This window comes from Amyelois transitella, chromosome 12 (genome assembly GCF_032362555.1).
Source record: "Amyelois transitella isolate CPQ chromosome 12, ilAmyTran1.1, whole genome shotgun sequence".
Lineage (NCBI taxonomy): Eukaryota > Metazoa > Arthropoda > Insecta > Lepidoptera > Pyralidae > Amyelois > Amyelois transitella.
Genome location: NC_083515.1, coordinates 4,182,388 through 4,209,199, shown reverse-complemented (window position 1 = coordinate 4,209,199; position 26,812 = coordinate 4,182,388). Strand labels below are relative to the sequence as shown.

The 26,812-nt window shown below is 35.4% G+C and overlaps 1 protein-coding gene across 1 annotated transcript in view; it reads right to left on the bottom strand.

Moving 5' to 3' along the window:
• Positions 1–2,777: 2,777 nt before the first annotated feature.
• The window catches only part of LOC106141170 (cell adhesion molecule Dscam2), a 33,080-nt gene continuing 9,045 nt past the window's right edge, over positions 2,778–26,812 (bottom strand). Inside the window, exons 4-35 of the mRNA XM_060946887.1 lie at positions 25,170–25,315; positions 21,310–21,468; positions 20,767–20,895; positions 20,486–20,591; positions 19,774–19,978; positions 19,282–19,501; positions 18,897–19,044; positions 18,543–18,709; positions 18,340–18,430; positions 18,036–18,214; positions 17,817–17,962; positions 17,570–17,705; positions 17,373–17,492; positions 16,923–17,108; positions 16,265–16,409; positions 15,722–15,879; positions 15,351–15,588; positions 14,055–14,194; positions 12,937–13,007; positions 11,566–11,815; positions 9,549–9,730; positions 9,239–9,362; positions 8,685–8,814; positions 8,200–8,384; positions 7,619–7,795; positions 7,191–7,420; positions 6,633–6,945; positions 6,020–6,248; positions 4,053–4,159; positions 3,521–3,670; positions 3,023–3,094; positions 2,778–2,803 (exon numbers count right to left, since the gene is read on the bottom strand). Coding sequence (XP_060802870.1) covers positions 2,778–2,803; positions 3,023–3,094; positions 3,521–3,670; positions 4,053–4,159; positions 6,020–6,248; positions 6,633–6,945; positions 7,191–7,420; positions 7,619–7,795; positions 8,200–8,384; positions 8,685–8,814; positions 9,239–9,362; positions 9,549–9,730; positions 11,566–11,815; positions 12,937–13,007; positions 14,055–14,194; positions 15,351–15,588; positions 15,722–15,879; positions 16,265–16,409; positions 16,923–17,108; positions 17,373–17,492; positions 17,570–17,705; positions 17,817–17,962; positions 18,036–18,214; positions 18,340–18,430; positions 18,543–18,709; positions 18,897–19,044; positions 19,282–19,501; positions 19,774–19,978; positions 20,486–20,591; positions 20,767–20,895; positions 21,310–21,468; positions 25,170–25,315 — 5,065 coding nt within the window. The remainder of the gene's footprint in view (positions 2,804–3,022; positions 3,095–3,520; positions 3,671–4,052; positions 4,160–6,019; positions 6,249–6,632; positions 6,946–7,190; positions 7,421–7,618; positions 7,796–8,199; positions 8,385–8,684; positions 8,815–9,238; positions 9,363–9,548; positions 9,731–11,565; positions 11,816–12,936; positions 13,008–14,054; positions 14,195–15,350; positions 15,589–15,721; positions 15,880–16,264; positions 16,410–16,922; positions 17,109–17,372; positions 17,493–17,569; positions 17,706–17,816; positions 17,963–18,035; positions 18,215–18,339; positions 18,431–18,542; positions 18,710–18,896; positions 19,045–19,281; positions 19,502–19,773; positions 19,979–20,485; positions 20,592–20,766; positions 20,896–21,309; positions 21,469–25,169; positions 25,316–26,812) is intronic.

Sequence of the window (26,812 nt, the reverse complement as noted above, 5' to 3'; positions counted from 1 at the left end):
CGTGCCGTGCTACAGGAGCTAGTACTTCATCTTAACATCTGAATATACTTAGAGTCCAAACATTAGTCTCATCAGACTCCCGCTGACTTTAAAATCAATTTATCACTGCGTATAATTAATTAACAACCACCATTTGAGGCTTAGTTCCTAAAATCTTGGGAATTTGCCACACGTCCCTGGAAATACATTTCATATTTCACATTACGTTATGTTCAGCAAAGGGGATTTGCAACCCGCAATTATAATGAAATATACCTACTAATATACTACGGATTACAATTTAGTGAAGATTCATTGTTATATATTTATTATGTGACCGCATATTTATCTTTATACAAAACAAATATCTGGGAACCGAATATGTCTCAATAATTTAAACATCCACTCTAAATATTATGTGTGTTTTTTGTCCTTCTTTCAAGTCAAATTCACTAAACCGATCTCCATAACATTTTGCTAAGGTAATTTCATATAGGTAGTATATAGCAGAGTCGCTGGCAAATGCTAGTTTACTCTATCACTATTGTATTTTTTGTATGTACATACATATAATCACATCTTTATCCCTTGCGGGCTAGACGGAGCCAACAGTCTTGATTGAAAAAACTGAAAGTCTACTTTCAGCTGTACCGCTTACTGATGGAATTGAAATTCAAATAGTGACAGATTCGCCTAGAATCCCAACTTTATTAGATATTCCCTTAGTCGACTTTTTCGATATCCATGGAAAATATATAAAGTGGTTCTATTCTTATGTGCCGGAAACCACACGGCACGTAAAGAAGACTTCCTATTGAAATATTTCGAGTTACGATTTGTCAATGGAAATAGTGAGCAACTATATTAAGGCTATATTATCAAGTCGACCCAAAAGTTGGTCGGTTTGCCCGTTTGCCCCGATAATACTTTGGGGGACCGTTTTCCATCAGGACGGATTTTGTGAATAAAATTTGCATACAAACGTGTTATGTACGGTAATATACCGAAATTCGCTTGGGAACTACATCCCGACCGGAGTTTTGGGTGGGAGTAAAAATCGTTTTGTTTACCTACATATGTATTTCTTTTTTCTCTTTATTATATAGTAGACTTGTGAAAAAGATTTAGACGGAAAAAATGCTAATTCTAGCAATAAGCGAACCTTATACTATACATGCAGAAAATATTGTTAGTCGTCAAAACAACTGATTAAAATTTTTACAAATAGAAAGTTCTATAAATCTGAGTCCGACCTTAAAAACGTATACGTAACAAAAAACAGAAATGTTTTTCAACATAAAAAAGTTTGTATGGACCTAATCCACAAACTTCTTTTTAAAGGAATTCTCATTATCAACATTACCCTAACAGTTGGGTCCAGTAATCTTACTTCTCAACGCCATATGTTACCACCAAATGTAGCGCGTCTGTACTCTTAATTGTTACTGCCTACCCTTTTGCGGATTGCGGTTGAAGTGCGGTCAAATTATTTCCATGAAAACGACTATACTTTGCGTTATTGAGATTCAAATTTGTATGCAAATCTGCCAACATGAACTCACTGCTGTATGGGATGAGTATGATGTTATTACTGACCCTCTGTTTTAAATTAATACCAATTATTATAATGTAGTCAAGATAAATAAAAGGCGGAAACGGCCTGATTGACATATCTACGCAGGCACAGCCCAGTCCAAACTGTTGGATCTAACATTAACATTTGGTAACTATGTATGTAGTTTCGTTGCTTTAAGAATACATAAAGAGAGGATTTGCCGAAATTACCACTGGCAAAGAAATTTACGTCGTTTTTTTCTTCGTTTTATGCGGGTGAAGCCATGGGCGCGCGGCTTTGAAAAACATTATATTTACACTTATTTATTCCAAGACGCGCTTTTCTAAAAGATTATGACTAAATTTACATTTTCGTAAATATTAGATGTAATAGAGATAGAGTTGACTTTATTTCGTATTATGTTCTATCACTCTGGTTACAGTTTCGATCCTCCTCCTCTCTGGGGATAAACCTAGTTATAACGGCAAGTGGTAATATAAAGAAATAAATTTCGTCTAACCTTCATGACCATGTTCACAGAAAAATCTTACCCATACAGAATTGATCAAAATCCACATTACAAGGTTCAGTTTATGACATTAAGGGACACGAAATGGATGGTCGATGTGACGATCAATTATACTACAAGTTATAAAGGAAAAGGTGTCTTCATAGAGAGTTATAAAAACAAATGTCTGAAACCAAGGCATCAATCGAGTTCTAATAAAATCAAATCTTTAAATAAGGGCTGTAAGTTTCATCAGAACAACGATGGTAATCCTTCTGAATATTTAACTTTGATTACATTAATAAATCGTAATCTCAGCATGCTTTGGTCTGATCCAATAATCGGATTACGGGCTAATTGCCGCGAAAGACGAGGCAGCTTCGGTCATAAATTAATTATTTTCTCTGCAAAATCCAATAATTGTACCTGGTTTACCACAGTTTTGTAATTACATTATTGCAAATTGTATTATATTACTGGTTTTGCTGGGGTTTGCTCCCTCGACTTTTTTAGAATAAAAAGGAGGTAACAGAATAAGACAACATTTATAACTTTGTCCCACTTGCTTCCTTGAGGCCAACCAATCTTACCGCTCACATGTTATAAATAAAACACCAGTGTATAAATAGACAATATTATTGTATAAATTTTTGTATACATATTAATATGTATAACTGAATTAGCTAGTTACACTGACTAAATATTTTTCACTAAACAATTTGGCAGTTTCGTTTCTCAACTCCCTGAGTCTTGTGAACAACCTGTCGACAAAAACAATTGTTAGGTACAAATTATGCACAATTTTTATTAGTTTTGTATTAGGAGTAATTTTATGTTTAAAATATATCTACTTTTTTCAGGCACAAAGGCACACTAATATCTCACCATTTTCTGAGGCTAAGAATTTTTTATTGGTTGATGTAATCATATTTACTATGCATTTAGTACCAATATAACAACAAAAAAGTAATGATTTTTACCATGATCGGGGCAATAGTGTCGGCGACGCCTTCGACGTCTTTGCGCGTCACACGCGTCCACACAGGTTTCCTCTGTAATCAAAACCAAAGTATAATAAACTGAGACAAATCCACACTAGCTATGTTTAAAAAGTTAATTAAAAAATTAGTCGTATTCACTGATAAAAATTTGATAAGAAAAAATAATCACTGTTACCATGTACTGTTATGTGGAGAGTATGAATGAAAACAGGTTGACTAAGCAGATATACAAGGAGAGTGTGGAGGGAAAGGTCGGAGTAGGAAGACCTAGACGAACGTATATTGATCAAATTAAGGACGTCCTGTTAAAGGGTCAGGTCAAAAGTACCCGAAACCGCCGAGCTTGCATGAAGAGAGTTATGAATGTGGATGAAGCGAAGGAAGTATGCAGAGATCGCGGCAAGTGGAAAGAGGTAAACTCTGCCTACCCCTCCGGGAAAGAGGCGTGATTTTATGTATGTATGTATTCACTGTTACCATCACAGCAGGCCGCGTGCGCAGGCGGGGCCGCGTCGTCGTCGTGTCGCGCGAGCGCGCGCAGCTGCAACGTGTACGCTCGCGACCCGCTGCTGGTCACGGCCCCGGGGCCGCCGGCGAATGTTGCGTATGGACTTATCTCGTATACGTCTGTACAAAATTAAGAAATTTTAAAATAGTTTTAAACATTTGAGATAACTTTTTAATTCACATAAAAAATAATTTTATTGCTCGGTGAATTTGGTCTTCGGGAGTCCATTCAGAAATGATGGACACTGCAAGTAGATACCTAATTCTCCGAAAAAAGTCAATAATCTAATAAAATACTTTTTTATAAGCCTATTTTGTGTTTCACTGCTGGGCAAAGGCCTCCTCTTTTCTCAAAATACCTTTGAAAGAATAACTTAAGGTTGATTTACGTAAAAGGTTAAGAGACTAAATAATTTCTTGTTACTGTGTAAATTTCTATGCAATAAAGATATTACAAACAAACAAACAAATTTTTAATTTACCAATTTAATTGGTCAGTCACCTGGGGGGTCTGGTGGTAGTTTTGGCGTCTGATGTGGCGGAGCCCGGTAGGTCCCACACGTTGGTTTTTCAGCGCTCGTCGACACCCGAGCTACAGCCCCATCAGTCCTAGCATCCATAATGTATAATAGATTAAAAAAGTAATTAAAAATTTACCCCTCGACCATGATTATAGGCGAAAACAGAATAAGCTCTCCAACTGAGATTTTAGCCTTATAGATTTATAACTATTACGAATGTTCTTTTTCCCATTCCAAGCAAAGTTGCATTTATTTATGGAAGTATAAATGGATATGAGCAGCAGGAAGAGATAAGTTTTATGCAGTCTTCTTTAGAAAACTGCATAAAACAAAAGCTACAGAAACCAGTATAATTAAATCCAGAACTTTTAAAAACACCGCATGTTAGTTGAACTCCCATTGCGACATCTCTAAGTAGATAATGCTATAAAAAGTAATTAACGTTGTTTGTTGTAAGAGTCCTTTGTTTCATTCATAGTAATGCATTTTACCTACAAATGAAAAGTTTGTGAACAAAAGGTGTGTGTTTTTATTACAAACAGCACAGCTTTCAAAGAATTTTATTGAAATACAGTACATCGCATAAAATATTCGTTCAGTATAAAAATGTTTGTGTATAGTCACTATCATGTATGAATCGCAAGAATTTGTGTATGAAGAGAAATTATGCACTTATTAATTTTGAGAGAAAATTAGGAAAACTATTTAATGTACATAAACATTCATCGAGATAGGCTCAAACCCTTATATATATAAATTCTTAGAACTTTAAAATAAGTTATGAGTGTACATTAGTACTAAAATGTTTTACATACTTAAGTGTAATAAGATATGTACCTATAATTATATTAGTTACGTAATATGAGATTTTGAGAGACATTAAGAGATATCTCACATATTATGCCAATACACTTTTGTTCTACCGTCAGTTTCTACAAACAATGCCTGTGACAAAGATATGACATCAGTGTAAAAACGTGTGGAGATAAAAGCACTGTCTAGTGGAATAAAAGAGATCGTTAGCGGTGTGTGACAAGGTGCTGACACAGGCCCGACAATGTGCCATCGACCCTCGTCCAGATTGAGGGGCGAACGACGTGTGACGCCACGTTTTATCAAATCAAAATCATCATTTCTTTTGATTGTAAAAACGATGATTTTGTGTTTCGATATCATTTATAAATGCTTTTGTATCACCATATTTGTAGTCGTTTAAAGTGAAAGATTCAACTTGTGCCTATAAATAATTCATGTATATTTAAAATATGGTGATAACAGGCAAATGTTACTGATTAACTTTTCTATCAACGTACTGCTTAAGCGTATGACTGAAGTAGTAAAAATTGTATGTGATTTAAACAAGAGCAAATCCTGGGTTAAAAGCCTTATTCTAAAATTCAGATTTTGATTAAAATAATCTGACCTGATACGACGAAAAAATTTTGGCATCAAATAAGTGAATCTGTTTTTAACAGATATCGTGGTTAGTTTCCGAGGCTGCATTTTAATTATACTTCAATGCTTTACAAGGACAGATTCAACGCAACGCAATATTATTCTCGTCAAAGGAAGTTCATTTACCAGAGTAGCGGCTGCAGAAAATATACTTACTTAAACTGAAACTGTAAAATTGTCGGCAGTCCTTTTTTAACAACTATATTTTTTTCTGTTAGCTATAAGTTAGTTAATATTTAATAGTTAATATAAGATTCATAAATTATATTTCTCGTATATTGTGTTGTGATTGTGGAAGAAAAAACTATTCCCTAAAATTATATCAAACACAACAACAAAAGTCCAACATTTCATCTATGTTGCCTGTTTTACCCACAAAAACAAAAATGAAAGGTTTATTAGCTTTGTTTCTTTGGGATAAGTCTTATTATACGGCGCAGTAATAAATCAATTAACATATGAAAAAGGACAGGCATAAAAAAATTGTACCCACCTCTTACGTCTAAGTAGTATAGCTAGTATGGTGAGCGCTGCAAGTGACAAAGCAGCACACAATGCCAGCAGCAGCGCCAACTCCCCAGCAGTGGCGGGAAACGGCGCGTCCACTTCTTCAGCGAAACCGCCCTCTGGCGGCGCCGTTGTGAACTCGTACACTTCTCGAGTCAAACCCGCCTCGTTTGTGGCCCGGGCCGCGAGACGGTAGCGAGAACCGGGAGTAAGACCTACGAGAAGAGTTTTTATTTGAAAACTTCAGGGATCTGCAAGCGTATTTTTGTACCTCAAATAGAAACCTCCATCCAACTTTTATGTCATGTCATTTCTAGATTCTCTGTTTAACCTATGGAATAAACTAAAAGACAGGTGGTAATATGGAAATGTATGGATACTTCGGCTGAAGAGTCTCTCATATTAACACGACAATAAAAATCTAACATCAAATTCATGTTGCCTGCTTTAGACAAAGACACTCTGTATATAAATATCTAAGTACCGATAAATTAATATTTTCAAGCTCAAATGAATCTTAGTATTTATAACAAATTCAACAACAAAATATAATGATTTTTATTTTAAAACGTCGTTTAAATACTATCTCCGATACTCACCTCCCAAGATGACTTCACCTCCAATAGGCACATCCCTGGCCCCCGCCGCGCCCGCCCCAGCCCACTCCAGCTTCAAAGCCACAGGGCCACAGCCGCCATCACTCCACGCACTCGTGTCAAACCTCGCGTGAGTAGAATTCGTCCTTATCCACCTCGCATCAACAGGCGCTATGGGAGGCCCCCCGGATGTACGCACGGTAATTTCTGGGCCGGGGGGCCCGCCGGCGGAACCGTACGCTTTGTATGAAGAACCACATCGCAGGCCGGTTAGAGTTACCGGACCCGGATTAGCTGCTTGGATACGCCATTCGCCCTAGATGAAAATTTTAAAGTAACAAAATTAACTTCATATAAATTTTAAAATTATCAGAACTATAAGGTGATGTTGCTCTGGTGTTAAAACTTACGGAATAATAAAATCTTATCCAATATAAAAAGAATTGATATAAATGTTACAGGCTAATCTATAAGTATGTTTGTATCTATAATAACAAAGAATGGAAATACAATTACTACGTATCATCTGTAAATCAATAGGTATGTATAGTTAAAACTTACTTCAGGCGAAGATAATCTCCAGTGCACTGCATATGATTTGGCTAATGCATGACCGGGTGACCTTATAGCCGGTCTAAGTTCTAGTTCTAATTCCCTAGATCTGGCTTCCAATAGAGCAAGGCCGGGAGGTGAAGGTGGTCTAAGCACCACGACTCTCCAAGTCACGGAGTCAGAACCGTGGGGATTTTCAGCAACGCATGTGTAGTTATCAGCATGGGATAGTTCCAAACCTACAATGGAAATAAAGCTTAAATATATCCTTCTTTTCTACAAGCTTCAACCCTTGAATTCATAAGCCTAGTGTCATTTTACCCCATAAATTACCAATACCGATCTAAAACTATACCACAAAAAATTCTCACTATACGGAGAGAAAACAATGGTTCTAACCTTAATTTGAACATCTACTCTTAACAACAAGAGCTTACTTCGTATCAATAAAGCGTCTCCGTCGAGATGGAATGGCGGGCGCGGATGCAATGGGCTGCCTCCACGCAGCCAGCGTTTGGCCGGCGGCGGAGCTCCTCCCACCACGCAGCGGAGGGACAACGACCCACCCGCGGCTCCCATGGCCACTCCGCCGAAAGAAGAGATGCGCGCTGGTGCTAGGTAACAAATAGATTATGCTAGGGTTAGACCCTGTCACCCTCAATTAAGCACACGAAATAACACTCTCTTACGGCTAATATCACCGGGATCATGGTCAAAAATATGTACCCTAAGCTCCTTTCTAGAAAAAATTGGATATAACCGGAACAGACGCCAGAAAGAAGAAGACACTTTCCACTGACTTGTATGACTCTGGCAATAAGATAACCTTATCCAGCTTGGACCGTGACGGTTGCACCAATTTTATGGACTAATAGTACCACACCATAGTGTCATTAACTTGGAATATACAAGTAAAACACAAGATTCTTATTAAAAAGTAAAAACAAGTATGAGAAGGTTTCAAGTCCGGTAAATAAGCCTATACAGATTGACGGTGACAACAAAGTAAGCTTCTTACCAAGAGCGCTGGTCTGACAAGCAACAGCCGCAGAAGGCGGTCCTTCGCCGGCCGCCGTGGCAGCCCGCACCCAGGCCTCATACGTCCGTCCAGCTCGAAGACCACGCAATGGCCTCATGCATTCTGCTGATCCTCCTTCGGGTTCGATGCACGCATTTACCCGAGATATGTTAGGTTCTTGTGACCTGAATTAATAATTCAAGCGTTTAATCGATTGATTCTTTAGAGAAGTGATAATTAAGTTTTATTTTTCTCTTACAAGTCTCCAATAAGTATAGTTCAAACTAGATGCATTATGAGGGGCAAGTCACTTCATCTTTAAATAACATAATAAATTTTAATGCACTTATTCTGAAAACATCATCCTCAACTTAACAGCCAAAATCTAAAAAAACTAAACAACACAATTCTGGTACTTAATTCCATTTAGACTACTAATTACTACTTAGGTATAAATAATGCTTAAATTGAACATCAAAACATACCCTGACAGATCCTTGACATAAAGGCTGTAATGCGTCAGCTTTCCGTTGGGCTCCGGAGGCGGCAGCCAAGAAGCTCTGAGCGACCGCTCGCTCAGAGCAATCAGCTTCATGCCGCCCGGAGCGCTAGGCGCTGCAATAAACGATAGTATTACCACCGTACTCGACAATAAATAATGTTAACAAGTTATACATTTAAAACAGATGACAGAAAGTTGTCTTCGTCCTCCTAGTGTTAATATCGGTTAATTCCTCACCTCTCTTAAGAGGAGCCCGGGGTGCGCCTATATGCGCACCCATGGTCCTGAATTGAGTAAGTCAAGTAAACGTCATTATTTTACCAGACAATAAATAATGTAAACAAGTCACCTTAGAACTGATAACAGGAAGTAAATAGAAGGTGTAAATAATATAAATGAAACCCGAGGAACCTTATGCAAGGAGCCATTATTATTCGACGATAAAAAAATTAGGAAAATAGGTGGGAACGAAGTGAATGAAAAAATGCAACTTAATTAAGTTTATTAATTACGACAGAATGTATAAATAAAACATACCATCTTCATCGGTCCGACAAATTTGCGGGGCCGACAGAGGCCCGTCCCCGGCCGCGTTGTGTGCACGCACCCTTATTTCATATTCAGCGTACGGCGTTAGTCTAGATACTGTTGCATCTTCACCCTAGATATAGTAATGTGTTCATAAATATTTTTGTAATATATAGTATTGGGATAAATCACATATACAAAACTAGCCCAATAATAAATTTCCTTGTGTAATGGGAATTTGTTTGGGAAAATATCATAGAACAATAAACTTCCATATCTAATCTAATCAAATGCTCAAATGTATCCTACAAAATCTAACCTGAACACGAAGATAAGCATCCTGAGCCGGCAGCAAAGGATCCGAGTCCCGCCTGGTGTACTGCAGCGTGTAATGTGTTATCAGACCCCCCCTGGTGTCGACTGCGGGGGGGCGCCAAGACACTCGGAGAGAGGACGACCCGCTGGACAGGCAGGACACGGCTTCAGGACCACCCGTTGGCGCTGCCAGTTAATTAACTAGTTTTATTCCCTAAAATAAACTTAAATAAAAAGCAAGTAGTATAAATATTGTTACGAAGAATATATTTTCTTAAATGTAACATTTATTACTCGAACTATCTATTTTATTAGATAGTTATCGGGAGAAGAAGTCCCGAGATGAAATATTTTGCTTTTGGACAGGATTTCTTGGAATTTCTTCCCTTACTGCTTTGTCGTAAGAACACTACGGCCACATCATTTTCTGTCACAAACAGAGGAGGTTTCATTGTACCTTTCAACAGCCCGGTACACAAACATTTGACTAATACCGAGAGTCTGGGGGATGTTAAAATTGTTTTTGGCGCTGTAACTACATTATCTTATGAAATCACTGCTATATCACACTACTTCATTTTAATAACACAAAATAATAATTAATTGGCGCAAAAAAAACACACATGAACTAATTTGTAAAAATTATATATATTCCAAATTGAAAAGTAATAATTTGTTTATTTTTATGTTAACAGTATATAGCCAGACTAAGTGTATTTATAGTGGATTTTCGCATAGAAAAGAAGTACTCATTTTCAAGTTTAAATAAATTATTATTTGTAAGACTTATTTCAAATCGCATTCGTGACGATTCCTAAAATACTGGTGTTTCTAAAATGTAGGCAAAATAGTAACAATGATGGAATATTGAAGTGGAAACTCAACGCGAAAGCTCTCAAAGTTGTCACATCAAATTGTGGTGGATATACTCAGACATTTTCAGTATATATTCGCAATAAAGCTAGAGTACAAAAGTGCTATCAATTTGTTCTGAATCGTTTGACCTAGATCGAAAAGGCCACAGTCCAATTAAGCCATTTTGCATTTTGATGGGAAAATTTACGATCGTCGCTTCACGTCGATAGCCGTGGATTTATTTACGCGAACGGCGACAGAACTTACGAGTGCTTTGTTGCACTTTTGCACTTCTATTGGATTGAATACATTGCATTTTATAAAACTAAGTACTAAATATTTATTCTAATTTTTACAATGTACACAGTAAATATATAAGACTGAAATGGACTGTTATTTATTGTCTTTGAATGGAAGTTTATACTTTTTTTTAACTAGAGTCGTATTCTTTTTTTATTTTTATTTGATAGCTATCATCGACAGAGTAGAATAGGATGAACCCTTTCTCTGATTATTTTATAAGAAGAAGTCTAAAGGTCAAAAAAATTGCATCATAAAATCCTAAGGATGGTTGGGAACAGGCAGTCCGTAAAACAAAATCTAAACCTTTGCAAACAAAATCTTACATACTTACTACTAAACTTTAACCTGAAGTTTGCAAATAAAATATGTTTCTTTATGACCACCTGTTGATAAAGTCAAAATTTAAACTGGATTAATGTGCACATAATAAAACTATTTCATCTTGAGATGGTATTTAAACGCCGAAGTTTTATGAACATCTTTGCAACATGGCGCCAAAGCCATTATTAGTAGACTTTGATGTTGTTACCGTCGCCTTAATTGAATATTTAATAAACTTTCTACAGTATTTCAATTTTATAATGGAATATTTTTACAAGTTTTTAGTTTTTTTAAAAAAAAAAGATTCCTAACGTACATTAATGTTTGCCGTAGACTTTGATATGCACTTGCCATTTTGGTATAAGTAGGTAACTTTTACTAGGGGGATCAGCCTTGGTGTGGTAGAAAAGAGTGTTTTGCAATTGATTTGATAAATTATTTCTCACCACTCTCGATGTTGGTATCATGTAGCCAAAGTGAAGGCCGTAGCACGCCGGAATGTTCTGCATTTCTATTTAATTACATGCTGTCGAGTAACTTACGTGACTCTAAAGTATGTCGATAATGTGGCGGCGACAGGGGTCCAGTTCCTGCTGCATTATATGCCCTGACAGTCACTCCATATCTGGTAGCCGCCTTCAGGCCTCTTAAGGTAGTGCTGGTAGCGTCTGCAGAGGCCCCGCTCTCGGAGCCAGCACCGTCTGATGATGTACCCTTCCCTTCTTCGGATACCTCCCACCAGCGGATCGTGTATCCAAGAAGAGTACCATGCCAGGTTTCTCTTGGTGGAGGCTACAAATATAGGTCGAATCTATACTGCGGTTTGTGTTTAAAATAATAAAAAAAAAACAACTGTTTAGTATATCAATAATTAATGAGCCTATTATTACATATACTATTCAATATTCAATAGCTAAAAATAATTTTATGTTAATTATATTTTTTAGAATAAACTTAGTCTATCGAAAAACTTCTCACCACACTTGAAAAAACAAATTAAAGAAGAATATCTATTATAATTTGTTAAACTTGCAAAATATTAACTTCCAGAAAAATTTACAAAGAAAAATTTTAAAGTACATTTCCATCTCAGCATCCAAATATGAGACTGCATCGAAATGTACAAATCCAGTGCAACACTTCCAAGTCGTCTTCACTTTTTAAACTTTCAATCTACGCTGTACCTGAACATTTTACATGTAGTCCTTTTTCACACGTCCAATCGTATTATTATTAAAACATGATAAATGATAGGAATGCATCAAAATATGTTATGTGTTTTTCGTCAAATTGAGAAATTGAACACTTAATTTCATCTTTCTACAGATAAATAGAGTAATACGGTTTTAATAGGTGATAGACAGTCTATGTTGGACTGTTTACTGCTAAAAAGAAATACATAGATGGTATATGATTCCACACGGTCTACCTTCATCACAAGTACTTATTCATCCGCCAAACGGGACATGTGAAAAGGGGCTCACTTACAAATGTACTCTCTGCCAAGTGACTGTACCATAGACATCGAAATAATATAATACTTTAGAACTGATGAGTACTGGCGAGTGTGTCATGCCCGTTAAGCCCAATCCTCTATGCCTAGAAATTGTATGGTTGGATTATAAGATTCCTTATGTGGTTTTGGGTGCACCCTACACAAAGTTGCTACGAAAACAAAATTTTGCAAAACCTTCATTTCACACGGTCATCCTCTACTTATTCTTTGTTTTTCTTTTGGTACAGTAAACTGTTTTTAATGAATCATTTCTCAATCCTGAGTTTTATTTGGCATCTTAAAAACTGCGCCAAAACTGCGTACGTTATTAGACGACGGTATACAATTGCTATAGTTGCAAGTACAATACGGTATTTCTATTGTCTTACATTATTCCGATATCTATGGTCTGTAATACCTGCCAAGTGACGTGAAGCTCACGTGCTCTAAGTGCGCGGATGGTGATATCGCGCGGCGCCCCGCCGGGTGCTAGCAAACCAAACTGAACGTCACTAACAGTGGTAAACATTGTTCTTTTCAAATCGCCGCGGGAAATATAAGCAGGTTTTCTTATGACAGGAGATTTTTATATGAATTTTCACAAGCAGTAAAAGGTGAAACATTTAATCTAACTGTTACATTTGTAATTATATGTATCGGTCTTTTACTTACGAGACGTGTTGTAAAAGTGATATCTTTATTGATATGATGTAAAAGCTCAGCTAATCGGGTTTTAGTAAATAAAAATATGATAATCTACCTACCCCTTATGGGGTTTCTCACAGACAACCAAGCGTACGATAGTTATTAAAACACATGGATGCAAGAGTGATTTCTATTTTATTACAACAAAAAGCACATTTTCCTGAATAATTAACCATAATTCTGAGAACCTTTCTTCGTCTACTGCCAACTTTCTTATAAATAATACTGCGAAAGTTTGCATTAAAGAATTGCATGTATATCTTTTAATTTTTAACGTGGTGTAAGTTATTTTAACCAAAAACCGAATTAACTTTAGCCTTTTTACTTTAAATGATTAAATGAATATTCAATTATTCTCCTCACATTTTTTCCAAGAACTACATAAACCATCATAGCAAGCATATTTTTGTGACGAAGCGGTATGCAAAAGCGTCGGTAAGTACATAGAGGTATAGACTCTCATTTCTAGGTATTTCATCCGCTAAACATTATTAGATTAAATCACTCTGTTCGACATATTAAGAAGTCAAAAACTCTACTGAAAAGTTCTTTAATACGCAGAAATAGGATTCTAAGAATGTAGCTATTTTAAATAAGTAACTTCTATTTTCATTCGTCGAAACAAAACTAAATAAATTTTTGATAAAAAAAAAAACAAAAATTACAATCGAACTTTAATTTCAAGATAATTCTTATACGTGGTCAAATAAGTGCAAACTAAACCAAAAGCCATTGTAGTACCATCAAGAAAACATCAACTCGAGTGTCCACAAACTCTACGGACAATGCAACAGTAGGAAGCGACCCAGAGTGTTTAAGTGTAATATTTACCCTCTTCTCGTGTGGTGAAGTGTAGTGGCGCGGTGAAGGGTGACCCGCCGACGTCATTGTAGGCGGCCAGTCTGAGGGCGTATCGAGTGTCCGGAGATAATCCCGCGACCGAGGCGCCGGCCCGCCCTGGACCCTCTGACCTGTGATATCGACACGCGCATTTTGATAAGCAGTTTATAATCAAGTGGCGTACAGGATAACTGTAAAAATATAACTTAATAAGGTTAATTGTAAAAATATAACAATTTATAGTCAAAATTTATTGTTAAAGAATCATTTAATTTTTCGAAATTATATCGTTTAATTTGCTTGGAGAATTATGTGTTTCCATTTTTATGGAATATTGATTAGTTTATTAATCTAGACCAGTCTTTCCCAAAGTGATAACGCTCCCTTGTGGGCGCTGCAGGTCTCAAGGGGGGCGGTAAGAGACCCAGAATAATTAATAATAATTAATTAAAGCAATTTGAAGTTATAGTGGTTTTTAAATAGGTGAAAAAATGGGGGCGCTAAAAAAATATTTATTCTCAAAGTGGGCAGTAGACAAAATAAGTTTGGGACTCTCTGATCTAGACTAATGATTAAAGTACTTCTATAAACTCACTCGTCGTAATCAAATGAAATTAAGTATTCAAATCAAAATCCATATTCATTTGACAGGCATTTTGCACTAATTACTTTCACATTCATAACTCTACTCTCAACTTACTTTATCTTGCTCGCAACTTATCAAAATTTGTTTATTAATGAACATGCTAAGGGCTGCCAAAACTTATTTAGGTTCAATGCGAAGTCTTCGATAGCTAGATAGACAAAATTGGAAAAGTTTCCTTTGGTGTAGAATAATGTTAGCTCATTTATTTTCCTCCAACAACAATTCTTCGATTTTTTTTTTACTTATTAAGGTATTATGAAGGTAAAATAAGTAAAATAATTTAAAAAACATTTTGTATTTAATTACGTTTAGTAACTTTGTTAAGTATTTAATAATTTGAGCAAGGAAAAATGGCTTTTTGTTTGAATGAAAGACAAAACTTATTTTTCTTTATCATTATATATCTACATAGTTATCTTTTACATGTATAGGAATCGCACGTTATAATGTCAATGCATTATTGAAAGTTACGCCATCTTAACTTTACGTTATGTTAATATGTAGTACCTAAAACGAACTTCACTGCTCAGTACACAATCAGATATCTTTGATTTATTGGTATACTAAATACCAGTCATACATTTCCAATAGAACAGTATTCCCAAAAGGATTATCATATTCATAAGGTAACAGAAACTTACGCGACATGAAGCAAATCAGAGTTAGTCAATGTGATGTTGAGGACTTCGGGTGTGGCCCAATTGTCGAGCATAGCGGGCAGCGGAGCGTCAAGCGGAGCGTTTGTGAGGTCTCGAGTAAGAGACCGGTATTGCAGTGAGTAGTGAGAGACCATTGCTCCACGGGCTATCCGCCAGGTCACTCGGGCTCGACGTGACCATACTTCCGATACTCTTACTTCTTCGGGCATGGTAGGGCGCTCTAATGGGAACATGCAAAAAATGTTGATTAATAATATTCCTTTAATATATACTATCTATACTGCAAGCAAAACAAGAACATAAAAGTGTAACTAACTGTAACAAGTATTTAAAGGTTGAAAAGCTTTTGATACCTTTCACAAAAAGACGAAAGACCAGTTCGTCACTGCCATAAAGATTTCTTGCAAGGCACCGGTATTCGCCAGCGTGTTCTGGACTCGCATGGTTTATAGTAACTTCTGATGTCATTGAGCCACTTCCAGAATCCCTTGTTTCTACGCCTCCACTACCACTATCATAGGAAATAATACATATTAATAAGATAAACTTACAAAAATGTTTTTATACTAAGAAACCTCATACGTATTAATTTATAATATCGAATAAATAAAAATACATGTACTACAGTATAAATAACTTTGTATACGAAAACATTATATTATAACTTCCTTTACTTAAATATAAAACCGAAAAGTATTAGATACTTAAGCAAACTATTCATATTTCAGAAGATGGATGTATAATTTTTGATGGGTAAGAAAAAAAAACAAAGTTCGTGTTTAACGTGTACTTGTACATCTTATATACCATATTCCGCTTAAGCTTATACCTTCCGACATGTCGTCAAATATTCACGTATAATAAGGCTATTAAGGACTTGATCAGCTTTGACTTACTGTAGTGCCAAAGGTCTCGTGTCGTGTGTCCATTGTATGTGTAACTCCGGTTCTCCTCTGACTGTACAAGTTAGACGAGCGGCGGAACCCCTGACGACCCATCTGGTTTCCCCACCACCTCCTCCTCTACTTAACCTCGGAGGTTCTATTAAAAAAAATACATTTCAAAACACATACTGTACAAATATTTATGTAAGAAATATACAGCATGAATGTATTTTTTTATAACGATATTCAATTAGAGTGAATAAATGGTCCATAATTAGATTCGCTTGATTTGACTGATGTAAATGTAACGAACCATGCTGAGAAAGTAATTTCATCATTATTCCTTTTAGCCTTCCATCTCAGAAATATTTATTTACCCATTTCTTTGCATTCATGTTTTTCATAAAAGTAGTATATGAAGTATTTCTAAGTTTACGCGTGTGTCTTTAACGATTTAAAAGCTTTATAACTAATAGTATCCGATTTGCCTAGCCTGTAAAAATTGATGACAATAAATACAAACATATAATCACGTCTTCTATCCCTTGCATGGTAGACAGAGCCCACAGTTTTGAATATAGTGAAAGGTTGAAAACACGTTTAGCTAGCTGTAAGTGTGTTGCGCTGTGACTATAAATAACAAATATTTCAACTTAATAATAGTACTCACCTCTTACATCAAGGTAGAAACTGTGGTGTAAAAAAGCGTGTTGAGCTCGTGCTGTACATCGATACCAGCCTTCATGCTCCGGTGAAGTAGCTCTCAACCAAACTGTGCCATCAGACAAGATTAAACCGCCACTGGCATCACTTGTGTCGGACTGACCCCACAAAATATGACGCCAATTTTCTCCATCTGATAACGATTACAAATTTTAAAATTATCACCTCATTCAAAATATAATGGAAGAGGATGTATTTATTTGTAAAAAAGAGTGAGAACAGTAATTAAAATTCGTCTATCTTTAATCAATCAATGAAATCAATCCATTCGAAGAATATGAAAAGCAAAAATGTCGATCGAGCATATTATATTACGACATACAGATTATAAACTTTCAGATTTAATTTTATTAGACATCACGAATGAACTAGCTTTTCAAATAATATCTGCACCAACCTGCAGAGTATTCCCAAGATATTCTCGGTGAAGGTTGGCCTTTGGCAGAACATGGTAATAAAATAGCAGCACCAGCTGATACCGAGGTATTCTGCGCACGCCACACCCACGTCGGTGGCTCTGTGAAAAGAAACTACTTTAAATCTTACGTTATTCAATAGAGCATCTACTTCTACCTCAATACAGCTCATGGATACCTTTTACAACCAAAGATGCGGAGTGACTGACGGTTCCGAAGTCATTTGTAGCTTTGCAAGTATATTCACCACTGTGAGCTGAAGTAAGATCTTGTATTATAAGGATCGTGAAGAAGTCCATGTTTTTTTGTTCCACCTAAAATTATCAATAAATCTTTTTTGAAAATATGTCCTAAACTGGACATAAAACAACGTATTTTTTTTCCAATTCATGGTTCTGATAAAGTTACAAAGCTTGCTTACTTACCTTGAGCACTGAAGGGATAGGTAAATTATCTTTGTGCCAGGTGAATGTTATAGGTTTGTCTCCAGATACTAAGCTACAAGTAGCTTGTGTACTTCCTCCAACTTCTAGCTCTTCAGGAAAATGAAATGATGCTATTTTTGGAGGCTCTAAAAAACAAAAAGACGTGAAATTTTATATTAAACCATCAATTTAGGAATATGAGTAGTAATTTTTACTTACTGTGCACTTCAATTCGGACAGTTCTTCGGGCCAACTCTCCACTTTCAGCTCGAACTTCACACGTATAACTTCCAGCAACCGAACTCCTCACAGAGTTTAGTCTTAATATACCACGTTCATCGCCTGACTCTATTCCCATGTCAACCAATGTTCCGTCTTCTTTTTTCCATACAACTTCCCTGTAATTATTTGTAATTCATGTGTTTCATTAAATATTACTTCTTTACAAATACCAATAATTGTATATACAACGTGTCTGTCGTCCAGAGATAAATGTACTTTAAGAGAAATGATAATCACTTACTTTATTGGATATCCTGAATAAGGGCAGTACAAATTTATATCAGTATCAGTCTTCACATGTATTGCAGATAAATATCTAATGTTCGGTGGTCCTGCAACAACAAATTGTGAATAGTTAAAAGAAGTCGAACAATTTGTCCCAAATAAAATTTATAGCTCCTATAGATAGAAATTGTTATGAAAATAAATTAGTTTAAGGTTTACCATAAACGTTTAGCCTTGCATGATGTGCGTGAGATCCTCGAGAATTGGTGGCATTACAACCATACCTTCCACCTTCATCAGCAGTTCTAATGGTTACACTCAGAGTAGAAACAATAGTTCCTTCTTCACTTCCAGGCAAATTTTCTGCTCTAGTGTTTACACTATACCTACAAAAAAAATGTTTTTATTACTTTTTTGGTTTTGTAATAAAAATATTATGACTGATTTTATATCTCAAGTGTTTGTTTAATGAAAACGAAATCATGAAAATTATTTAGAAAGTCAAGGCCACTCCTAAAATAATCTGATAAAAACATATGTAATTTTCAAATCATGAATTAAATGGGATCATACTTGTCTGGTGCTGCTGGTAATGGTTTATCATCTAAAGTCCATAATATCCTCGGTGGTGGTACACCTGTCGCAGCACACCTCAAGGCGATGCTTTGACCAATCCTCGTGATAGCTTCACTAAATGTAGACACTAACTTTGGCGGCCTGTCTGAAACGCAGTTGAATAATTGACAAATCTATATTTTACAGATTGACAACTTTAAAAAATTTAACAACTAAGTAAGTAAGTAAATGCTTTATTGTTCACTAAAGGAGTACATTACAAATATAAAACAGTAGTACAGTGCAAAGGCGGGCTTATCCCTAAGTGGGACTCTTTCAATTGCTAAATAAAGTTAAATCTCACTCAATCAATTGTGAAAGTAGGGAAAAATTAAAATATTACCAGCAATAATCAATTCTGCAGAGGAAACAGCTGACTCGGAATGGTCGTGTACTGTGCATTGGTAAATACCAGCGTGGTGTGACCTTACAGGACCTAATGTGAGCCGAGATTGAGGCGCGTGTAATGGTCGCCCTTCATGTTGCCACCCCATCGTGATCCCACCACCCCGACCACCCTGTGCAGTGCAGTTCAAATGCCCAGTTCCACCCGTACCCAACATCTATAAGGCAATAAATGTATGTATTTTACATCCGTACGTGTTGTCGTGGAAAAATTACAACAGCAAATTAAGTGGTCAAAGGAAATTTTATCATAAAAGAAGCTGTGGATTTTGTGAAACGTCTTGCTGATGTAGATAACTAACTAATAGGAATAAACGATCTCACGTGTACCAAAACGTATGCAGGTCTACAAAAAAATATATTATCTGATCTAGGTGAAATGTAAAAACTCCATTATTGACACTAAATGGTATACAAAATCTAGCCTTACCAATGGATTTGGACTAACGCTGACTGTGAGTGGTTCATAAACGACCAGTCTTATAATCATCTTTGGCGAAGATTCAGCTCCTGATGAGCATGCATATCTTGAAGCGTGATGTTCCCGTGCGTTTGGAATTATAAGGGATCCACCACGTACTGTCCCTTCTCCGGTAGCCGCAGACCAGGTTCCACTACCGTCCTGCCGCTGCCAACTGACGTTTAAATTCTGCTGTATTGTATTTTTCAATGATATGTTATATTTTATTACAGGTACTGTTAGTATAGTGCAACTAATGGCATTTTCATACATCTATCACGAGAAATGTGGATTGCGACTTCGTAAATTTTCTAGGTCCCTAAAATATTTATTATAGAAAGTGTTTCGCTGGTAAAAGTTGTTTAAACCATGTGGTTCCGGGCACTTTATAATACGACCACTCTCTCTTTCCCAAGGATGTCGTAAAAGGCGACTAAGGGCTATCCCTTAGCCTATGCTAACTTTAAACTTAAATATAAACTTGGGATTCTTCGTGTAGGTGATGAGCTAGCAACCTGTCACTATTTGAATCTCAATTCCATCTTTATGCCATACAGCTGAAAATCTTTATGACACTGTTAGATCTGCCTACCCCGTAATGGAATAAGACGTCATTGTATGTATGTATGTATATAAAAGTTTTCTTACACTACTTATAGCTTTTTGATATAATTTGACGTACCTCACACTATGTCCTGTTATATGCCGTAAAATACAGGGTAAAACTATTGTGTCACCAGCACGGGCTTCAAGCGAGTTCAGCTTAATATTTTCAAGCCAACTGCTATCTATAAAAAGATAAACTGATGAACAAACTGAATTACTACTAATCTTTATCTTTATTGTAACATGTAACAAAGCAAAGAAAATTTAAGTATATTGTAATATATATTTATGTAGTTAAAAAAATTGGCGAATGAATACTGGATGTAGACAAAGAACCAGTAGCAGTCATATTCTTACCATCTGTTGTAAGTTTAAGTGGAGGACTTGGCAAGTCTAATGCAATGCATGTATATTCAGCTTGTATATCCGCTTGCGTTAAATCTGACCCAAATAACAGTCCTCCGGCTCCGGAAACCCATCGAGATTCTATAAAAGAACATTTCAAAGTAACTAAGTGCAAACACAAAGCAGTCACTAATTACTCGGTTTAAGTCCTCGCACTAATTAACTCCCAAGTTTTGCCAATTATAAAAATACTTTGTCGTTTGTATAATAAGAAGGAAAATAAGGTCAATTGAATTGTTCTAAAAAAGCATTTTGTATATTGTTTTTTGGTGTTTCGCTTGATGGAAAAACACCATTTTCTGGTATAAACATCATTAACACCATTGAACATTACAAAGCCAAGTAGGTTACTCTCAACAGAACTAATGATCAATTAATAATATCACTTTTTGTTTATTTTTTATTTTGTTTAAAGTTATGGTAAAGAAATTGTGAAAAGGGATTCTTCGTACAGAAAACACTTCATTGTTCATATTCTAAGGGAAATAAATTTACCAGGTGCCAAATAACCAGAAGCGAGTGGCAGGCCGTCTTGCAGCCACGTGACGTCAACCAAGCCGACCTGAGGAGACACCTCGCATCGCAGCACCACGTGACCTCCTACTTTGGCCGGGATCAGCTGACGAGCAGTGTGGGATAAAACACTGTCTTCAACTGTAAATAAACATCTTAGTTAATTATTCGGAAATTCCAAATCCTATTATTTGTGGCAAATATGTTTACAAATGGTCACTCTTGTAAATTTCAATATTTTATTTTACAAACTTATAACAAAGAATTCCAATTATTGATTATAATGTACCTGCCTAATATAATCTATAAACAATCAATCTCTCTTCAATTTTGAAAATCTAATTAATATAATAAGAAAAGACGCCAGAAAATGTCAATGAATATCGATCTTGTAATTAACTTTCATAATATAACAAAACAAAATGTAAATACTTCAGCGAAGTTCTGAAATTTAACGACCATTCTTATCGTCTCGCGTAATTTAAACATTAAGTGTACATAGCCATCAAACAATCCGCATTGTAATGAGAAACATTTCCGAATTGAAACACGGGTACGTAAATATTATAACATCAAAGTGTCGAATACTTTCTTTGAAACTCATTTGAATGAGAATAAGCGTCTTCTGCGCCCCCATTTGTTGCCTTTCAATTCCCCTTTGTAACTGGCTTCATTGTACAAGAAAATATTAAAATATGGTAAGTAAAATCTGTAAGTTGAACACTACTTCGAGAAGTGGAGAGTGGTTTCACACTATTCGATCGTGGAAAAGTGTTTCGAATAAAGTTTTGTTCTATCAAATTGCAAAATATTACGGAATCAATAGGGATCCCGTTCAAATTATGTTCGATTTCTGTCACTGTCTCTTTTGAATAAATTTTTCAATCAAAAATTATTTATCTTTGTGAAACGCCATATACTCAATCTATATTTCTATGCTCCGACCTTCGGATTTTAATGACTGAATTATTAAAATCCGAAGGTCCTTAAACTACAAAAAAAAAAAACATAAACTCTGCTAATTTGGAGTCAAGTTTTGTAAGTGATGTGTATCTTTTTAAATTATCAATCACACAAAGGGTTGTTTCACTCTAACGAAATATTTCTTTTTCTAATTTCAAAGTTCAGAAAAATATAATACAGTATGAAATTATGAAAAAGATAATAATGGAATCTCATTTCATTTGAATCCACGTTTCGATTACCCCAGTAGCTATCTCCGAGAAGTATGGAATACTAACGAAGATCTTCAAAGTCAATACACTTATTGAACGGACATTTACAAAGGAGAACCTTAATTGACTGTTATTGATTTATGCCAATTTCCAACGATATTAACGACGACTTTTCTGGATTTTTTATTCATTTCTTGAGAAAAATATAAGTAAAATTGACTTATTTACAATCTTCTTCTTTTTAATCGTGTACTTCTGCGATGTTTAATTGCTTATTGCATAGCAAATGTTTGTAGTTTAGACAAGGTAGCTGTGCATTATTGTACGGGTTTGATGTTCGTTAAAAGTCAAAAGCATTTAACGTTTATAAATACGCCCTAAAATAATTGATATATATTCAAATAAGTCAATTTATGTTGAAATTAATAACGTAATTTATAAAAATTTACTAAAGTTCTAGTGTTTGATATACCGCTTACCCGAAATTAAAAATGGCTTTCAATAAAAACTGTTGGGTCTGTATAACAAGATTATTTTTTCAAGAGAAGACATAATGTCGTTCAATTTTTAATTAAAACTTTGGGTCTCTCAACGGAAAAGTAATTGGACTGAAATATTCAACCTTACAAATACCGCATATTTGTGTTTGAAAGGAATTCGAATATAAATAAAGAAGACATAAATATTCTTGTTTTTTCTAATGCAAATAAGGAAGATAATGAAATAAAGTTTAACAGAAAATTAATTAATGTGCACCGGCTTCTACGGGAATATGCATAATCAGAACGTTATGCAGTAGGTACTGATATTTAAACACGAAAAAACCTTTACTTTTACAAGTAAAAGATGAAACTGGTCTTCCACATTACAACTTCACAAGATACATGACATAGCTATATCCGAAGAGGAGAATATTTTACGAACTTATATTGAAGTTCATAAACTTGTTTCGATCGTCGGGGGAAACTAAACAACTTTTAACAAGACCAAATAAAATCTTTCCGCGCCCGACGTTTAGATAATCGGTGTATTACTCGATTTTTTCACAGAATTTCTCCTTGCGGACATTCCGCCAACAAAAGGAAAGTTACCTTGTTGCGAACTCACTCTAATGTCATTTTTAATCCCTTAATTAAAAGTTTCTCGTGTAAAAACTCGAGCGGCTCTGGGCTGTTTTTCATTTTATTCCATATTTCCCTCTCCGTGTAACGGAAAGTTAATTGGTCCAACTCGGCTCGAAGTTGTAATTTGTTTTGCTCTTCTCGTATACATTTGTTTATTACAAGTCTGTTGTTTACCAGTTTTTTATAATTTCCATTAATGTTTCGAGCAAATGAGCCTGACCATGCGGAGTCAATAACATGATACATAACGAAATTTGAAACTCGAGAGGTTTTTGTTTTTCATTACAGTAACTTTTGTACGACTCGAAATGAATACGAATGAAATTGTGGTTATGGCATTCAGGGAAATAAAGATCAGAGTGGTTTATTCCATTAGCACGTAATAAGATCTTTGCTTTGTCACTTTGTTTGCCTTCTTTCATTAGCGTATAAAAGCTTGTATTACGTACAATAAATTAGAATGGATATCTGATTCTCAACTGCTTCCCAAATTAGGCCATCATGGGTCCTAATGACGTTGTTCCTACAACTTAACCAAACTAATATAGTTATAGAGCGATCAATATCAATTTACATGCGGGCCTGTCTACTAAGCTCATAGAGGCATTTTAACATAATAAACTAAAGCTTAAGCCTACTCTCCACTTAATTAACTGAAAACGAGTTTATATATAAAGGTATTAGTTAGAGAGCCGATGATGTTTGGACCTATATTCGATAACTGATTTGTGTCTCACCTTAGTTTCACTTAGCAATTATTATATTTGAGATCATGAAAAAAATTTATTTTTAGCTCTCTTGTTACTGAGTGAATGACTGATAGATACTTACGCTACACCCAAATAGGCGATTGAAGCCACAAATATGTTCTTTGAGAAGTGTAGGGAAGCACTAAATGTGGATATGCCAAAATTTCTATGCAAACAGATAAATGAGATTTTGAATAATGAAGAAGTTGATTTCACAAGATCTACTAGAATAACTATTAATATAATAAAACAATTCGGATGCTCAGACAAACGACCAGTAAATCTGGCAATGGCTGAACATGCACCCATTTCATAAAGCCGCTCCACTGACTCGGTACCTACATCTATCTGTAACTAATATATGTGCCTGACATAATTCTAAAAGCTGTACCAATTACAAGCTAGGGACGGTGATCTAAGATCGATTAATCGAAGCAGGTCGATTTTCCAGCCAAAAAGATCAATTTTTTAAATCGATATGCAGTAGTGACTCCATCAAGTAATCAACGTTTCACACTTGAAAATCTTAGTTCAATTTAAATGGTAAAAAAAGCTTTTGAAAATAAATGTCTTATTTCATACCTGACCTGACTTTGATTTGGTAATAAAATTATTATTATTATCGAATTCCCTGAACTAAAAAAACTGATTTTACTGGTAAGAGATCATTTGTATGTTATCTATCTTGTTTTCTTAAAATGGATATAAGTATGTTGACAATATAAATGAAAACTTGAAAAAAACACATTCCATAATTCATCAAAAAAGAGGAGATACTGTAAAGAAATCCTTACCTGGTTGAAGCAGTACAGGTCTGGATAGCAGTGTTCCGGCACGATTGGAAGCCCTGCATCGGAGTATCGCCCCACTCCCCCCACTTCCAGTATCCAGAAGGGATCTTCGAGCCCCCACCACAAGCCTGCCATCAGCTAAGACGTGTCTGTTGAAGATAAAATTCAATTAGATCATAGTATTGATAAGTTAGATAGATAGAATTTTCTACGTATTATTCTGCGGTTTATACAACTACATTCATTATATACATACTAGTACTACATACTACCTGATATATATATATATATCATATGTGCAGCGACTGACTACAAAAACCTAATGAAGAGATTTCTCTGAGTATTTTATAAATGAAAGTTAATCTATAAAAGTACCGCTCATTAGCCACCTCATACAAACTTCGCATTATTTGGTGTTCGTAAAAGGAAAATTTATTATAAAAGTCTTCTTCTTAAATTTAATTTCAGTTAACTCTTGTCGGTCGAGTTAAGTGGAGCTTTCTCCATTAATCTCTTTTCTCTGGTAATTAAAAGTCACGTAAAAAAATAATTTTCATAACAAGTCTATGGGTACTCAGATATTTCACTTAGTTTTATCGAAATATAAAATGAACACATGAAATGGACTAATTAGGTTAACAAAATAAAAATTATTTCAAAACACAAAAGGCCACTTAAAGACAAAAACTTATAAAGGGCCTATATTGGTTTTGTTTTATGTAGACACATGGTTCAGGTATTTCTGTCCCGAACTGTAGTCAAAGTCGGCATCACGGGGGCACATAATGTCATCCCTGGTATGATGACAGGCTATCTTCAGATTTTCGTCATATTCGATCACTGCCAATTTTCCACTGACACACACACGCCATACCATTCTACATATTGACATGGAAATCTAATTTTACGCTTCAATGTTTCGCAATTTGTCAACTGATGAAATGTTCTGTATGAAGTTTCATCACGACATCCAATCACGCGTTTGAAAATTTTACTTTTTCCTAGGTTCTCTAGGAAAATTTTACTGGTTCCTAGGGTAGCTCATTCGATTCCATCATGGCAATTCGAATTTTGTCTATAAAAGTAAAGATTCTATAATTATAGAAGCCGTTGTTGATAAATCTGAATTTTAATATACATATATGTATGATCGAAGTACAAATCACTGTTATAACTGAAAACTGATAAAGTTAAAAACAAATACAACGTTTATGACTCTTTTTAAAGTGATCTCGCATGGTTTTCAGAGTTCAAATTTGAGATTTTTGAAGCTTATTAAAGATCATTCAAGCTTAAATAGATATTACATCTTTAAAACTGTTATCAAAATGGGGTACATTTACGTATTATTATAATTCATACTTTATAATCCATTCAAATATGAATCTTACATGCAGGCAACAAGGTATATACTTGAAGTTAACGTTTAAATGGGCAATCGTATAGACTAACTTTACTCCCTATTGGCATACGAAAAGTTTGAAATGGCGACAAGGCGCCATATGAAGACCATTCTGAAATTTCTGACCCTATCCTGCTCATAACATTGTAAAACTTTTACAGTTACCTTCATAATTTAAGGATAAGTTTTTAAGCCACTTGGTGTCTTTGCCCAATCCCAAAAGAATATACAAATATCGTTCAGT